Consider the following 17364-nt stretch of genomic DNA (forward strand, 5'->3'; position numbering starts at 1 on the left):
TGGACAGGTTTACAGCAGACAGAACATGTTGTCTGGGTAAAGGGATGGAAAGATAGCTGGAAGGATGGAATAAATATATGACTAATACAACCAGAAAATACGGGCTGATAGGGTGAATAGGGCATTGCTTACAGGGAATGTGGGTAGAGGGAGGAACAGATAAAAGAACAATAACAGAGTTAACAGATGAGTAGTTAATAGAGTAATAGATGAGTAACAGCCATAGAAAGGGTATCTAGTCATCGAGACTCCCTGCAAACACAGAGAAGTGTGAAAAAGGTGGCGTACAAGACATAGATGAAGTATTGGGTAGTTGCTTACAAAAAAAAGATAAAGCGCACAGACACGAGAGAAGAGTAGATACGGGGAAAAACAAAAAGCACTTAAGGAAGAGTCACATAAAATAGGCATGGAGTAAATAAATTACATATGAAATTCCTACAGAATAAAGATATTATGCTGAAAAAACAAGCTTGGAACAATTAGTGAGCTAACAGGTTGGACTAGGTATTAGGTAGACAGAGGAGTGTTCATGAGCTGGGAGTGTTGACAGATTAGCCTGATGATCAAGTACCAATTAGAGGGATGTTAAATGGGGGAGTAAATCCTGGACAGGATGATTGATGAAGAAGGATGTGGGTGCACATGCAGATGAGTGGGTACCAGGAAGCTCGTCAGACTGGGTACAAGGGAGCCGAGAGATGAATACGGATGGAACAAGGAGGGAGATGAAAATAGTTTACCATGTGCTATGGAAATCCAGAGAGATTAATTAAAATTTGCATCAGATTGATCAGACAGGTAAGTAGTCAGAGGCATTAGCTTAATGAGTATGTATAAAAGAGATTGTGAAAAAAGCTCATTAATCATGGCAGTCGTTGCATTGATGTCTTAGGCATGGCAGGCAAAAGCAGAAGTGGTGAAGCCATTAGTGCTGAGAAAGGACGAGAGCAATTAGTAGATGTGAGATAGACTAGATGTGTGAGACATGAATGTATGCAAAATGGGCAAAGAGGTCAGGTAAATGAGAATACATGGGGAAAATGGATTGCTAAGTGTTATAAAACTCAACTATAAACACCTACAGGGATGTGCAGAAGAGAACATTAGGTGATCTGCAGTCCTAAGACGGACGGAAAGAGAACAGATCTGTTTGCACAAGAAATAAGCATAGAGAAATGACATGATCAAGGCTGAGATGTGACTCCCAAACCAATCCTAAAACTAACCCTAATTGTAAATTCCAATACAAACCCAACCCTAAGCTTAAAGCTTATCCTAACCCAACACTAAGCCAGACCTAACCCTAACCCAACGGTATCTGAACATAGCACTAGCCCATAACCCTAACCTCGCCTAAAGCTCTGCACCCACTACCTAACCCTGACACAAGCTGAGACCTACCACTGACCCTGATAGCAACCATAATCCTATCCTAAACCTAACCCATGCCTCACCCTAACCCAGCCGTAACCCAAACATAATCCTAAATGCTGAACCAACCCTATCTCTAACTCTAAACAATCTCAACCCAACCCTAACCCTAACCAAAAGCTGACCCTAACTCTAAGCAGTAAGCCTTAACCCTGTCTCTAACTTAATCGTAACCTTGCACATTGGAGGAACAGATGATACATTTGTATTTAGCTGATACTAAACTGTGCTAAAACGAAAGAAGATTAGGCAAATACGTCAGAAATGGAGTTGTCAGGTTTATGTATTATAAAGCGCTAGGGTATTCGCTAGCTACGGGGAAGTAGGAGGGTTGGCTAAATGAGTGGGTGTAAAGTAGAGATGAACAAATTAAATATGTCTGTGTAGAACAGTTACACCAGAGAGCTCGGAGCGTGCAAGTAAATAAGAAATTCATAGTTACGATCTCGGATCAGAGAGCAAATAGATTAAGATCTGTAGAACAGGGTGATACATGCAACCAGTGGTTAAATCACACACCCAGGTAGGCTTGAGGTAGACGGGAATTTGTATGGGACAGACAGGTAGGGGACGAGGGAGGAGGCAATGTAAGGCAGGTGAATACACAGAGAGCAGGGGAGCCGTGGGATGAATAGGTGGGTATGTTGTCAGAGCTTGTTGAAATGTATGGGGAGGACAGGTAACGGGGTGCATTTGGGTCAGGAAAGCGGACAGGGCTGTAGATTGGCAGCTTCTGCCTTTTTCAAATGACGACCCCTGCAAAAGTGACCAGAGGAGGTACCAGCCCCTGCCCAGTGAGCTCTAGCCCACGGACAGCAGGCGGACGCTGCTTACCGCTCTCCCTGAAGCCCTGGAACTGGGATGGGGGCCAGCGAGGGGAGCGGTGCCGCGCTCGTCACGCGGGGCAGCACGGCTGGGGCGGGTGTGCGGGGCAGACGGGCCACCCTGCGTGGGGGGCAGGCGGGTGGGAAGGGGCTGCAGGCTGACGGGCTCGGAGGTAAAACATGCAAAGCCACTTAAGGTAAGAGGCTGAGCTTTCAGACGACCTTTTTTGCTACCATGCCAGGCAGAGGGGTTGCACAGGTCCTGTGCTGAACCCGGTTCAGTGCCACCGCGTCGGTCCGTGGGACCGCAGAGCTGGGTCAGCAGCGGGGCCAAGACCCGTCTCAGCAGGCTGTGTGAGCGCAGGGCGAGAGGTGCAAGCGTGCTTCCCTGACACAAACAGCAACGAGCTTTCCTCCAGCTCCAAATGTCTCCGCTGACTCAGGGTATTTTATTCTCCTCGCTGCAGGGAGCAAGCTGGCGACGTGGGCACGGACCCACGTGGGACGTCCCAGCCCCGGTCTCGGCTGCTGCACCCGCCTTGGAGGGGATGCTCCCGAAAGCTGCTGGCTTCTGCAGAATAAGGAGGGGGGCTGCTGCCTGCGTTAGCCGGCTCCTGGGGAGGGGAGAGCGGGCTGGCCCCCAGCCTTCTCACTTGCCTTTCCAGGTTTGCTTTCAAGGGTTCAAAACCTGCCTCTGTAAATGTTTAAAGAGCGGCGTCTTGCTTTGTGAGAGCATAAGATTAAATTTAGGACCTGACTTCAAACACGGACTTGTGAAAGCACGACTCTCCACAATGCTTCCTTCACCTCGCTTAAGTTTATGCTTAACTTGAAGCAACTTTAGTTTGCTGACTTTAGTAGAGGGCGAGCAGCAGGGTGCGAGCAGCGCTGCGGTTATCCACGGGGCACAGCCCCACTCCCCCGCAGCCAGCGGCAAATCTCCAGCTGGCCTCCGTGGGACCAGGGCTTCACCTCATGCCTCGAAGCATTTTGCTGGGTAGATTCCTTGTGTGCTGAAGTACTTTCCTGAATTAGCCCTTAAATGAGTGAACCCTCCTTCTAGACTTTTGGGGAAAAAGAAAAGAAGGGAGTGGAGGGACAATGGGGAATTTTTTGAGGGTGCCTGAGCGCCTGAGGTGCCGCTCAGCCTCTGGAAGGGGTTTGGGTTCCCACAGTTTTACCGGGGCATTTAGGGGAGCCTCCGAAGGAGTCGGAGCAGATACCTCCGATAGACACAGGCACTAGGTGCTTTTAAAGAGCCCACTACGTACTTAGCTGTATCTTCAGACAACCAAATCCCTCTAAAAGTCTCACTCTTAGTGGCTAAATCCCAGGTGCCTAACTCACTTCTAGGAAAATCTCACACCAGGACCGATTCACTGAATCATTTTTTTTTTAAATCTCACTGGTCCTCACTCACATAGGGCTTTTGAAAATCCCACTGCTAATCTCCTATACCGGGGCACGTATCACTTTGAAGCCTGTAAAATAAATTGCTTTGCGCTCCTGGGGGACAGCAGCTACTTTGTCCCTGCTCGTACCAAGTCGGATTTTTTTGTTTCTTGCATCTTAACACATCGATTTTTGGGGAAGCTCTGAAGCTGCTGTGCGAGGCTTGAATTAGCAGCCCGGGTCGAGTGCCGTTTTACGTGTTGTTCTGGGGAGGCATCGCACGCTGCCGCGGGTTGGAGGGCTGCGTCGGCAGAGGTGTCGGGAGGAGCTGGTTCTGGGCTGCTCATTTACACCGGTGGGGTTCGCCCGTGGGCGCGAGCCTTCGCGCAGCTCCGCTCAGCTCCTGGGAAGATTCGTGAGCCAATTTGCTCGTCTCTAGCAGAGGCTGAACGTTGTTACCTGGGTTTTTGCAAGAAATGACTTGGGTGAAGAAGGGGAAAAATCAAATACATATGTTCTTTCGGTTTTCTTTTTTTTTTTTTTATTTCCTATGGGAATTGGTATTTGTTGGGAAGTTTTTTGGTGAATAAAAATTCTGTGCATACGATTTCTTCATTAGAGGAATTGGAGCTGGGGATAAACAAATTATTTTTTGCTGTTTTTAAAAAAAAAAAAAAAATCACGCCGCAAAAGAAAAGGCTGGCTGCCATTGAAACATTTTTGATAGAAAATCTGCCTGCAGCCCTACTGCTTAATCAGTTTGGAGCAGAGCGTAGCCTGTAGCTTGTTAATAAGAGCAGTTTGCCCGAGCGGTTCGCACAATGGTGAGCTGCAGAGGAGGCTTGTTGCGTAGCTGTGGATTTTATTTTGCAGCTCTGTTAATTAAGACATATTTTACTTTGAAGGAGGCTTTTACTGTTTTCTATGAGGGTGAGCAGAAAACTGTTCTCCTGGATAGATTAAAGGAGGCACATGAAGTATTTTTTTTAGAAGTAACAACTTAACTTTGTTTGATGGGCAAACTCTTAGCAAAAACAATGTGCAGTTTCTTATTTTTATTTGTTCTGAGTCCTTATATACAGGCTGGTTTATGAGTCTGAATATCTTGGCTGTTTTGCTAATATCAAACTAAATTTTCACATACAAGTTGCCAGACTGGAACAGAAAAGTTGTCACAGATTCTTCTTTAATTGACAAAGTAATTTTTACTTATACAAGGGTAAACTAAAATAGTAAGGCCTGAAACAGTGCCATTGAAGTTAATGACAAACCCTTCATAGGTTTCATATAAAGCCTGTATTTTTATTATCCCAGTTCCAGCGACTTTTGTTGCAAGTTTGCAGCAAAATGTTAGGGCATTTCTAAGTGTTATTTTTATTACACAAAATCCCATTAAAATCAGTACTGAAGCATCCCATTAATTTAAATGGGACTTTGCATAGTTTGCTGAGTTCCAGGCCACAGATAAAGAAAAGTATGCAATTTGGAGTTAAACTGACCACAGCTTTTTATTAGAAGACATTTAATGTCGAACGAACAGGGCAGTCTGAGGCATAAAGTCTTTGTGAACTGCGTCTGGGCCGGTGCGATGGGAGCTTTCACTGCGCAGCAACTTCTGGGTTGGTCGCCTGGGACCTCTCGGGTCCGTATAGCGTTCCCAAGCAAACCCCTAGCCCAGGTAGGTATGCAAAGCGCTCCCCAGGCAGCTTTGCCTTGGAAATGCTAATAGGTAAGCCAGCACACCCAGAACAAATGGAAAACTTGATTCAGCTATTTCTCTGGCTCCAAGTATCTGCTTGCCTTGACAAAGGCAAGGCTGCAGTGGGCGGGCAGGAGTCCGGGGGGTTCCGCAGCACCCGCTGGAAGGCAGAGTCCCACCGGGCTGGAGCCACGCGCTAGGTCGAAGCGGTGCGGCTTCAGAAATCCCCGCTTGAGCTTCACGCGCTGGAAACCGCTTTGAAGGAATGCGTGGGGTGAGGGATGGAAAAGCATCGCCTCCGGTGTGCGCGGAAACACCCACCAGCCAGGCGCTGGCAAGGGGAGTTCAAACGCCAAAGGGCGCAGCGTGGTGGGGACAGCCATTTTACACCTGGGACCCCCCCTTTGGGGATGCTGGGGGCTAAGGGACCGGTAAATGACAGCCCCCCTCGCCTGCCCCTGGCGTGGGCACGCACCTGGGCACCTCCAAGAGCGTATCCCTAAGGAAGCTGTGCTTGGGCAAGGCAGTCACAAGCCATGCCTCAAACACACCCAAAACCCCAAATAATTCAAGCTCTAACCATTGCGGGGGAGACCTAAAGGCTGCTGGAAGCCGGGCATCCGTAAAAGTGCACAGGGAAGGTGTAGGAGCTGCTTTCTGCTCAGTGTCTCCTTGGAATTTTTCCTTTCCCTGAGCCATAAATGTGTCAAGATGCCCAAATTTCGCCCAGCAGCAGTGGATCAGCTTTCCCTGGTACATTCACAGGGCGGGGGGACACCGGTGACGGCCACCGGCACAGAAGCCCAAGCGGGCTGTGTCCCTGGTCCCCAGCTCATTCCCGCAGGCTGAGTTTCGGGGCGGTTCAGGATTCCGACGACAACTGAAACTTGTGGCAGGCTTTGGCTAAACGTGAGCCCTGCACTCGCTGCTCTGATTTAGGACTAACAGTGCTACCTCCAGGAACGGGGGAAAATGAACACCGAAAATCCAGGCTAAAATAACAGCTGAGGGCTTGCAGATACCCTCCCGGATGGAAACCGGAGGGGAAAATCGGTGGTTTTCCTGGCCTGCTCCACGCTCCCGTGGCTATAATAAGTGATGAAGTAGCCGAGGAGACGCAGCTCCTCTCCGCTGAGCCCCCCAGGTTGGGGGGGGGGGGGGCACTGCGCACCCCCCCAGCCCCAGGGCGGGGGCTCCGCAGGGGCTGGGCTGCCTTGCGCGGCCGCGGACCCCCCCCCCCCCCAAACCCCGGGGGGCTCAAGCGGCTCCGCGCAGAGAGCTGCACCCCCCCGGGGGAGGGGGGGCATCCGCGGCCGCGCAAAGAGCGCGTTTGGGCGGGGGGGGGGGGCGGGGGGCAGCCCCGGCCGTGGCTTGTCCCGGCGCGGGGGAAGGCGGCGGCCGCCGGATCCGGCCTCGCCGCTGAGAATTTATTGTTTCGTTGGCCGAATTGCGGCGGTTTTCGCAAAATATTAATCGCCAGCCTAACAGCGAGGGAATAGGGATGAAATCGGAGGGTTTCGTGCTTGCAGCAGCTCGGGGGGGGAGGAAAAAAAAAAAAAAAAAAAAAAAAAGAAAGAAATCGACCAAACTTTAACATTCCCGGCTGTGGGAGAATTTGGAGGAGCAAGAGGAAAACGCACCTTGGCAAAACGGGGAAAACGGTTCGGCGGGCAGGAGCGGTCCCAGGGCTGCCACACGCCGACGGGGGGGTCTTCAGGGTGCGAGGATGAACTTTTTTGGGAGAAAAAGAAAAAAAAAAACCCCAAACCCCGAGCCAGGGCTCGAGGCGTTATTACTTGGTAGGAGCAGAAATCCAGGGCTGCCTCCCCAGACCCCGCCGCGCCGCAGGAACGGCAGCGGCAAAAGTCCGGTAGAAAATGGAAGGGGGGTGGGGGGGATTTCCAGGGCCCCCCTCCCCAAAGAAGGGCTCCTTCGCTCCCCCTTGGCCGGGAGGGGGTGAGGGGGACGCGGGGTGACGGCGCAATTACCGGGGGAAGCGGAGGGGCCCCCCCAAACTGCCACGGCCGGGCGGGGGGGAGAAAGCTGCTTTTCTTCTTCTTTAGTCGTTCTCTTAAACACAGGCAGAAAAGAACATTAAAGGCATTTCTAGATTTCGTTTCGGGTTTAGTTTTTTTTTTTTTTTTGCTTTTTTTTTTTTATTCCCATGCTCTTAATTTCGGAAAAAAAAAAAAATCACAAAACATAACTTATAAAACAATATATATACTGCATCCTTATCCACAACAGCATAATTGAAACATCCAGCGTAACGTTTACCACAGGTGTGAAATACACTGGGAAAGAAGTACCGTGTGCATTTTATATTATGGTTCTTTGTCATCTACAGGTAATAAGTATCGACAAAAATAAGCAACAAATATGCCTGCAATTAAACTTCATATGCGTTTTGTATGCGTATTAATAAAGATCATATTTATCATTTCCATGGGTTTTTTTGTTAGGTTTTTTTTTTTTTTTCGCCAACAAGCACTTGTTAAAGTATCTACATTTACATAATAACACCTTAAGATAATAACACCTTAAGATCGTGGGGTTTGGTTGGGTTTTTTTTTTTTTTTTTCGTTCCTTGTTTTCCCTTCACAGTCAGAAAAGCAAGGAACGCTTTCAGCTTTGCTAAGCAACCTTTCCGGACGCCGAGGCTCGCTGTTTCTCTAGCAGAGATGCAGTATCTGGATTCGCTTCATAACAGACCATTTTTCGTCTTTTTTTTTTTTTCCCTAGACTCTCTAAAAGGGGTTTGGTTTTTGCCCTTTTTTTCTTTTCCTTTTGTTTAAAAAAAGAGAAAAACACCCCCCTGCATTTAAATAAAGATGAATGATAATTTCATTATCAGGATAAGACTTTAGATGGGGAGAATGCTGAACAGTTTTCGCATCGCTGGAGGTTTTCTGTGCTCTCTCACAACCGGGGATACTGCAGTCTTTTGGAAAGGATGAAGAGGTAGGAACCTTGAGCTGCTTAGTATCAGGAATGCCTGGATTATAGCTTCCAACTAAAGAAAAAAACATCAAGAATCATGCATTTTAAAAACAGTTTATTCAACGGCCAAGGACAATGATCCGGCACAATGCAACGGTAGATATAAATATAACCTTATATAAGTGGTTGACCCTTGTCATTATTAGTTTTAATAGTTTCATACCTAATATTTTAACCATTTTTTTCCCGCAGAATCTACTCTGCGAATTAAATTTCCCCCCCGTCCTCCCTCCTTTTTTTTTTTTTTTTTTTCTTTTTTTCGAGTGTGATTCTGTGTCTCAGTGGTAAACATTAACCAAACTCTTCCCGTGCGAGAAGCGGCCGAGAACCGTCCCACCAGCTCTTACCACCGAGGCGTCTCCCTCCCTCGCCGCCCTCCCCTGGGGAAGCGGCCGCCGTACCAACTCCTGTGCAAGTTCAAGTAAACACATACAACCCGCATAATCCAGAGAAAAAAAAATTGCAACTCATCCATGTACCAGATTTCGGTGTCTCTTGCAAAAGTTTTCTGGTCCGTTTACGGTTTTTGACGGTTTAACTTTTTTTATTATTATTTTTAAAGCGCTGCTTTGTTGGTTGCATCGTTGGTTTGCATTGATTATTTATTTTTTTTTTCCTAGACAGTCGAAGTCCGCGGAGCTTTTGGGGTTTTGGTTTGGTTTTTGGGTGCTTTTTTTTTTTTTTTTGGGTGGTGTTTTGGTTTGTTTGGTTTGGTTTTGGTGTTTGGTTTGGGGTTTGTTTTTTTTTTTTTTTTTCCCCCCTTTCTCACTTGCTCGGGCTTTGCTTTTAATCATCATCGGGTTTTATTTATTTATTTTTTTTTTTTTTTTCTTTTTCCCTCCCCCCCCTTTTCCGTTAAACGTCGCTTTGCTTCTGCTTTGCTTTGTCGGCGGTGTTTGTCGGAGGTGGTTTCTGTCAAGTCTGTCAACTGTTGTACTGACAGGCGTTTAGACTAGAGCCGGGGCTTTGCAAACTGCTGTAGCCGAAACTGGAGTGCTGCTTTGATTTCAGTCTGAGGCTGGCTAAGCTGGAGTTGCAAGTGTCCCGGTAGACGCTGTAGGGCGAGCCCGGTGGCCCGTAGGGACAGGCGGGCGAGGACATGGCCGAGTTGAGCGAGGAGCCGCTGATGTTGTTGATGTTGTTGAGGCCGGAGTTGCCCATGCCCGGCACGGCCGAGTGGCCCATACTGGAGGGCATGTTCATGGAGGAGATGCTGCTGGGCGCCGAGAACATGGACTGCGAGGAGAGGGGGCTCATGGAGTTGAAGAAGGTGAAGCTCTTGGTGGAGAGAGGCGCCGGGGTGAGGCTTTTGGTGGCCCAGTTGTTGTAGGGGTAGCCGGCGTACATGTCGTCGTAGGGCTGCATCAGCCCGCTGAACTGCGGCACGTAGCCGTTCTTGCACAGGTCCATTTGCTGGTTCCGCTCCCGCTTTCTCCACTTGGCTCGGCGGTTCTTGAACCACACCTGCGGGGAGGGGGACACACAGGGGACACCGACACGGCACGGTGAGTGCGGGACCGCCGCCCCCCCCCCACCTTTTCCAAGCCCGCTGCTTTCCCCGCCGGAGCGCGGATGCGCGCAGGGCAGCGCGCAGCCCACCGCGGCCCCACGACCGTGGGGGCCGCCAAACGACCCCCCCCCAAACCCCCCCGCAGGCTGCGGGCGCCCTCCGCAGCCCCGCAGCCCCCTGCCCCCGCGGGACGGGACGGGACGGGGTGGGGGGGTCCCGCTCCGCGGGGTGCCTGCGCGCACATCGGCCTCTGCGCGCATCCCGCTCTCCATCCAGCGGGATGCGCCAGCCGGGATGCGCCTCTCCGCGAAGGATGCCTGCGCGGGGCTCCGCGCCACGGCACTGGCCGCGTCCCCCCGGGTCCCCCCCGCAGCCCCTCAGAGCACGGCCCGCTCTGATTAGGGCCGGCTCCGCCGCCTTTCCGAACGCTAATGCTGTGTAATAAAAGCCCCCTGTTACAGATCATAAAAAAGGGGATTGGATTAGTATGTTTAGGTTTAAAAAAAAAAAAAAAAAAAAAAAAAAGGGTCCGCGTATCACCCTTGGATGGATGCAGCCTCTGCCTTTATATCTAATGAGAATTTACAGCCCTGACGAGGGAACAGAGAAGCGGGGGCCGCTCCTGGTGTTTGATGCAAAAAACTGATCCAGCCCCTCTCTTTTTTTTTTTTTAATTTTTTTTTTTTAAGCCCTCAGAAAGCGTTTGTGCCCCTCATAATGGAAGCCGGGCAGCCCCAAAATCCTTTTTTCCAGGTTAAAAACCCCAGCATCCTCCTGCCTGCCGGCTGCTCCCGGCCTGCGAGCCTCTCCTGCTGCATCCCCCGCCTCGCTCGGCCCGGCTTTCTCCCACCGAGCCGTGCCCCCCGGCTCCCCCCGGGTCCGCTCCGGGCTCCCGGGGCCCCGCCGGGGCTGCGCGGCTCCGTGCGCCCGGTGCCGCGGAAGCTGCGCTCCCTCCGGGGCCGGGGCCCGGCGCGGGGGGGGGGGGGTAAACTCCGCGGGCCTCCCCTCCCGGCGCAGGAATGGCGCAACTCTTCCTAAACACCGGCCTCAAGGACGGAAATTTCGGGGAGGGGAGGGTGGGGGAGAATGGATGGCGGAGTCTATTTGAAAAAAAAAAAAAAAACCAAACAAAACAATAATAAAAAGAATCCCGTGTAAATAAACGAAAGCCAACATGTTCAAAACCTGTAATATACTCCTCGGAAGGTGCTTCCAGACAGGAATTTCCTGAAAATGAGGGTAATCGTTTTAATTATGGCTCCTAGACATTTTAAAGGAAGGCCCTCGTAGCAAATTAAGGTTAGATTTGCAATCTGCAATCTCAGAACACCAACCCAAACCATCTCCACACAGAGGGAGAACGAAATTATGTTAATGGCAACTCATATATTAATTTTATTTGCTTCCTGAAATATTCCAGCAATATTAATGCAAGTTTAGTCTCCGCTCCGGCTTTGTTTTGTTTTAAACTCAATTAAGACAATGCTTGCAGATGCATTTCCCCCATTGCAGATGGGTGTTTACTCTTGAAAGGTTTAAAGCAGAATCTCTGTAATCCGATTTGGTCACTCGCGGTTTAATTGCCAAGAACAAAAAAAAAAAGAAGGAAAAAAGTGGCTTTTCGGGACCCGTTTCGGGTTCCCGTTTTCTCCCGGGTTTCTCCCCTCCCCGGCAGCGTGCTCAGCCCACGGCCCCGGGGGACGGAGGATCGGCTGGGGTGTGCGGCCACGGCCGAAAAACCGCGCGGGGAGATGTCCCGGGGGGAAACGCGAAGGGGAGGTGGAGAAACCGTGCCAGCCCGGGCCACGGCGGATCAATATGGGAAAAGCCGCTTCGGTCCGGGCGTTCATTGCCAGGATATTTCACTCCTAAATCTCTCCGAGGAACTGCCGGGGCTGTATATGTCTGTGTATATGTATATGTATGTATATGTAGGTATATGTATATGTAGGTATATGTATGTATATGTGTGTATATGGTGGCATCGGCTCCGAGGCGTGGACAGCCCAGGCGCCTTCGCCATACGAGTGCGGGTCCCCAGCCCTTATCGCCTTCGCGGTGCGGTCGCTCGCCCTCCGCTCCTCCCGCCCGCGGCCGCGGAAGATGCGCGGCCAGGAGGGGCCGGCACCGGGGCGATCGCCGCGGGCCCGGGGGCCGAGCCGCACTCCCGCCGCCGCCGCGGCATCGGGCAGCGGTTTGGTGGGAGACGCTGACCATCGCCGGGAGAACTGGGAATAACAGGGAAGGGCCGCTGGAGCTGCCCCGCCGCTCGCCTTGCAATAGCTCCGCGCCGGGTTTAGGCCAAGCCGGGGGGGTTGGGGGCTTGAGGGGGTCTTCCCCGCAAAACAGCGCCCTTCCCGGTCTCCCCGCTGCCCCCTGCGCTGCTCGCCCCCCACTTTTAGGCCCGTCCCCGAGCGCCGAGCCGGCGGTCGCAGCCCGCTGCGGGCGGCATCTCTCGGCGGCCGGGAGCCGAATTCCTGCTCTCCGGCCTGCATCCCAATTTTAGTCATCCAACTCGAGCCCGCAGCAGCCGGCCGCTGCTCTCGAGCCGCCTCAGCGGCTCCCGAAAGGGGCATTCCCCCCCCCCCCCAGCACCACCACCCCGGCGGGGAGCCCCGCGCCCCCGCGGGCCGGCCGCCCCTCTTACCCGCACTCGGGGCTCGGTGAGGTTGGTCCAGACGGCGATCTCCTCCCGCATGCTCATGTCGGGATAGCGGTTCCGCTGGAAGGTGGCCTCCAGCTCCTGCAGCTGCTGGCTGGTGAAGTGGGTCCGCTGCCGCCGCTGCTTCTTCTTCTTCGCGGGGTCGTCGGCGGCCCCGTCCTCGTTTTTCTGCTCGCCGCTGCGCTCCTTTTCTGCGGTGGGGTGTCGGGAGTTGGTTTTTTTTTTTTTTTTTGTCTGATTGTTTGTTTGTTTGTGTCCCCCCCCCCAAAAAAAAAACAACCCCCAAACCAGAAATAATGGCACACAAAGGCAGCCACGCCGTCCCCGCATCCAGCCCTGCCCGCCCCGCCCGAGGGACGCGTGGGGGCACCCACGCGGGTCCTGCCGGGCCCCGCACCCGCCGAGCACCCCGCAGCCAAACGCAGCCTTTCCCGGGGAAGGAAGCTGGGGAAGGAGCGGCGGGCCCTGCCCGGGCCCAGGGCACCCGGGGAGGCAGCGGGGACCCCCAGGGCGGGCCCGAGGGGTGAGAGGGATCGGGGGGCAGCGGGGTCCCCACGGCCCCGGCCGCTCTGCCTTCCCACGGCACCTTCTCGCTCCCTCCCACCCAAGGCGCGATCTTTGCTCCGTTGTCTTTGTTGTGCTCGGCCGCGACAGGAAACTTTGGAAGGGCAGGGGTGTAAAACCCAGCAGCAATTAATTGCAAAAGGCACCCTCTCTCTTTGCCTCTGCACTCCCCCACTTCTTTCGTCCCTTTTTTTTTTTTTTTTGTTTTTTCCCTCCTTTTGCCGCTTTTAAGATTTTAGTATTCATTTTAACCCGAGGCTGAGCGAAGCCCTCTGCAAAAAATCATATCGAAAGAAGCAAAGGAAAAAAAAAAAAAACCAAACCAACAACAAAACCCAGGAGCGTTTTCGCGTCGGGAATTGCACGGACTGGAAGCAGAAATCCAGCCCCGGCCCCGCCGCAACGGTAGGACAAACCCCCGCTCCCTTTCGGAAGGGCCTTTCTGCTTCTCCCAGCCCCGGTTTTGGCCGGATTTGGCGCGGGTGAAGCGCTCGGAAAGGGGCTCAAAGGCCTGAACGAAACGTGCTGCCGGCCTGGGCCCCGGCGGGAGCGGGGAAAGGTGCGGCCGGCGGCGGGAGCGGGAGGCGGCAGGGGGGCCGCGGCCATCCCCCCCGGCCTCCGTCCTGCTGCTGCCTGAAGGAAACTCCGCGGGCAGTTTTCCCTTTTAGAGGGTTTTTTTTTGATTTTTTTTTTTCTTTTTTCTTTTTTTCTCCCCCTTTTTTAGAGGGTTTTATCCCGGCGGCGGCGGGCCCGAGGGCATTTCAACAGCCCCGACCTCCGCGAGGTAAGCGGGGGGTCTAAAAATAATCGCGGGGGCATCCAAAGCCCGGGAGGTCCCGTCCTTGCAAAGTCACCCCGCAACCGCTCCTCGCCTGGGCACCCTCCGAAGCAAAAAAAGGAGGGGGGAAGCGAGCTCCAGCGGCTCAGTGGGACCCCCAAAAGGGGCCGGTTGCAGCCTCTCGCTGCTGGAAATGCTTTGCAGAGCAAACAAGGCCGCTGCAGCGCAGACCCCATCGCCCCCCCGGGCCCCCCGGGCCCCCCGGCCTCTGCGGCCGCTGGACCGGCCAAACCGCAGGGCCCGGCGGCGGCGGCGGGGAAACAGAACCGAAAATAAGTCCCGCAAAGGCAGATCTTCTCGCTTTCGGCTGGGAAAAGTCCGGAGAAACCGGGCCGAGAGGGAGCGGTAGGAAAGCGGCTGCGGTGGGATCCGTGCCCGCGGCCCCTCGCCCCGCTCCGGGGTTAACCCCGCCAGGGTTGCATTAAAAATCCGGCCTCTGCGCCGGGCTGCGATACAATTTCAAATCATAAGGCACATTAGCTTTAATTGGCTTTTGTACCTTTTTTTTCCCCCCCATTTAAAAAGAAAAAAAAAGAAAAAGTGAAAGGTATTTTGCAGCTTCTCGGAGAAGAAAAGCAGGCAGGTCCTCAGCCCTCCTCCAGCACCGAGGGGTCACACGCAGGGGTAGGGCAAAACGCAGCAAATCTCCCTCTCTAATCTCAAATAATCCCCTCTAATCTCGGAGTCCCTTCCAGACGCCGGTCCCTAACTTTGTTTGCGAATCAGGCTGGGAGGCACAACCCAAACCCTGTTTATCACCGGGTGCCACTTCGGGACCGCCTCATGCCGCAGCCGCTCTCTAGGTTCCAGGACTTGCTAAAAACTCCGAAGAGCCGCAACAGCTAGTAGAAAATTACAATTAAATAAGAGAGAAACTCCCCCTGAAGGGGTGTCGGTGGAGAAGGGGTACCCCGCTCCTTCCTGCAGCTTTTGTTTCCTTCTCCTCGCTTCCCTCGTCAGGGATTAAGGTTAACCTTAAGCCAGAAATGGTGCTACTTTAATTAACTACGAACCGGCTGACCACAGCTCTCCCCGCAGCCCTTGCACACGGTGGGCAGGGCGAGGGGACCCTTTCCAGCGGGCAAAGCGCGCAGCCTCCGCGCAAAACCTCTCCGCGGCCGCGCAAGTCCCCTCCGCGGCGGCCCACGCTGCCCGCGCTCGGCCCCACGCCGCCTCCCCTGCTCTGCAGGACTTTTCCTTCTTTTCTTAAATTTTTTTTTTTTCTCTCCCCCCGACCCCCCCGGCGCCCCGGCCTTTGACAGAGAGATTTTTTTTCCAAGTCTGCACCACCCCAGCTGGAAAATAAACGCGGGCGAAAGCTGACATTATTTCAGAAACATCCGGCAAAACCGCACTCCCCGAAGACCCCCCCGCTCTTTCCCTTCGACCCCATCAATTAATAACTGCGTTTTGGGGTGGTTTTTTTTTTTTTTTTTTTTATATATATAAAAAAGAGCAGCGGCTGGGACGGGGCAGGGGAGCCGTGTGTGCCCGCTGTCAGCGCCGGGCACGGCAGCTCCGGGCGGGCCCCTGCCCCCCGCTCCGGTTCCCGGGGCTCGGGATGGAGCCGCGGGGGTCACCGGCAGCCCTTCACCCCCTCCCCCCGCCCCCCGTGCCCCCCACCATCGCCTCTGGTTGTGCGGGGGGGTGCGGGCACAGCACCACCGACCGCCCCACGAAGGGAAGGCGCGGTGGGGAGGGGGAGGCGGCGCGGGGGGGAGCGGGCCGGGGCCGCGGGGCGTGGGGGTGGGTGGGTGGGTGGGTGGGGGTGGGTGGGGGGTTACCTGGCACCTCCGTGTCGGAGGATTCACTGGCTGAGTTCTCGATCGGGTCTCTGGGTTCCGAGGATCTTTGCAAATGGAAGCTGGAAGCCATGTCATGGGAGGGTTGGGGTCTCAAGCTCTCGGGCAGTCTCTCCAAATTCATTCCACCTTTAAAGGAATCCATGGCAGGGGCGCCGAGCTGCCTGGGGGAGTTTGCAGGTGTTTATTCCACACAGAAAGGAACAAGCAGCGCGCTTTTTTTTTTTTTTTTTTTTTTAAGGAAAAAAAAAAAACCAAAACAACAAAACCAAAAGCAAATCCACTTATTACTAACAGTATTATTTTAAGGGTGTCGGAAGAAGAGATCTGGGCAGTGCCTGGCAGCCGGTTGTCTCTGCTCGGGGAGAGGCACGGCAGTCCGGCCGCATAGGCAGGGAAGTGGTAAAGATCCCTCACAGAGAAACGCGAGTTGCGAGTTGGACAGTTTAAAGCTAAAGAGATTAAAGTGACCTGCCCTAGAAGAAATGCCTTTAGTTAAACGGGGCTCCTCCCCCTGAAGGTTAAAACCTCCCCGTCTCGCTAATGCATCACTCCATCTAGCGCTCGCCCAGCCCGGCCGAGCGGGCGGACCTGCCTCCGCGCTCCCCGCCGATGCGCGCGTCTTGCGCGGCCGCGGCCAGGCCCCTGCCCGGCCCCCGCGTCTCCTCCGAGGGTGCCCTCCCCCCCGCCGCGTCTCCTCCGAGGGTGCCCCCCGCCCGCCCTCCTCCTTCCCCTCCCCCGCACCCCCCCCCCCCCCCCGGCCAAACTGGGTAAGGTAACGAATGGAAAGGTGGAAAATCACTCCCAGCCGCGCAGGGGGCTGCCCCGGACCCCCTGCCCGCCCCCAGCACCCCGCCCTCCCTCCGCAGCGTCCTCCCAGCCGGCAGCGCGCAGGTTGCGCCCCCCTCCGCGCAGCGCCGCATCTCCGCGGGTATCCCCGCAGCCGGCCCGGCTGGGCCTGCCGGCCCGCGGAACCTCCGCCCCCACGCCCTGCAGCGGACGCGCACCCTGCGCACCCCTCAGCATCCCTGCGCACCCCTCAGCATCCCTGCGCACCCCTCTCAGCATCCCTGCGCACCCCTCAGCATCCCTGCGCACCCCTCTCAGCATCCCTGCACACCCCTCAGCATCCTGCGCACCCCTCTCAGCATCCCTGCGCACCCCTCAGCATCCTACGCACCCCTCAGCATCCTGCGCACCCCTCTCAGCATCCCTGCGCACCCCTCTCAGCATCCCTGCGCACCCCTCAGCATCCTGCGCACCCCTCTCAGCATCCCTGCGCACCCCTCAGCATCCTACGCACCCCTCAGCATCCTGCGCACCCCTCTCAGCATCCCTGCGCACCCCTCTCAGCATCCCTGCGCACCCCTCAGCATCCTGCGCACCCCTCTCAGCATCCCTGCGCACCCCTCAGCATCCTACGCACCCCTCAGCATCCTTGCGCACCCCTCAGCATCCCTGCGCAGCCCCACCGCGCGTTTCAGTCCCCCGGGGAACACGTTCCTCCGAAACGGAGGGGGTTTCTTTTGGGGACGACGGCCTCCTGGGGTTGGGTGTGAGCGGGTTTTATCCTTTTTTTAACGTTTTTCTGGCTGCGGGGTTTCTAAGAAAGCGGCTCGGACCCTGCGCGGCGGCCCGG

General features: G+C 54.4%; 1 protein-coding gene across 1 annotated transcript; it reads right to left on the reverse strand.

The window, feature by feature from the left end:
- Positions 1–9273: 9273 nt before the first annotated feature.
- PITX1 (paired like homeodomain 1) lies at positions 9274–15870 on the reverse strand. Its single transcript, XM_075715468.1, has 3 exons — positions 15708–15870; positions 12507–12712; positions 9274–9813 (listed from the first exon to the last, which is right to left on the reverse strand). Exons 1-3 carry the CDS (start codon positions 15868–15870, stop codon positions 9274–9276), a joined length of 909 nt encoding a protein of 302 aa, XP_075571583.1.
- Positions 15871–17364: the final 1494 nt, after the last annotated feature.

Source organism: Pelecanus crispus, chromosome 8 (assembly GCF_030463565.1).
Source record: "Pelecanus crispus isolate bPelCri1 chromosome 8, bPelCri1.pri, whole genome shotgun sequence".
NCBI classification, from domain to species: domain Eukaryota; kingdom Metazoa; phylum Chordata; class Aves; order Pelecaniformes; family Pelecanidae; genus Pelecanus; species Pelecanus crispus.

What these genes read in the sequence shown, in the direction of transcription:
- PITX1 (XM_075715468.1), bottom strand. Translation starts at nt 15,870, where the DNA reads ATGGATTCCTTTAAAGGTGGAATGAATTTGGAGAGACTGCCCGAGAGC. An exon ending in CTCCGACACGGAGGTGCCAG is followed by an intron (nt 12,713 to 15,707) that starts GTAACCCCCCAC and finishes ACCCCACCGCAG; the next exon opens with AAAAGGAGCGCAGCGGCGAG. An exon ending in TCACCGAGCCCCGAGTGCGG is followed by an intron (nt 9,814 to 12,506) that starts GTAAGAGGGGCG and finishes CCCTCCCCGCAG; the next exon opens with GTGTGGTTCAAGAACCGCCG.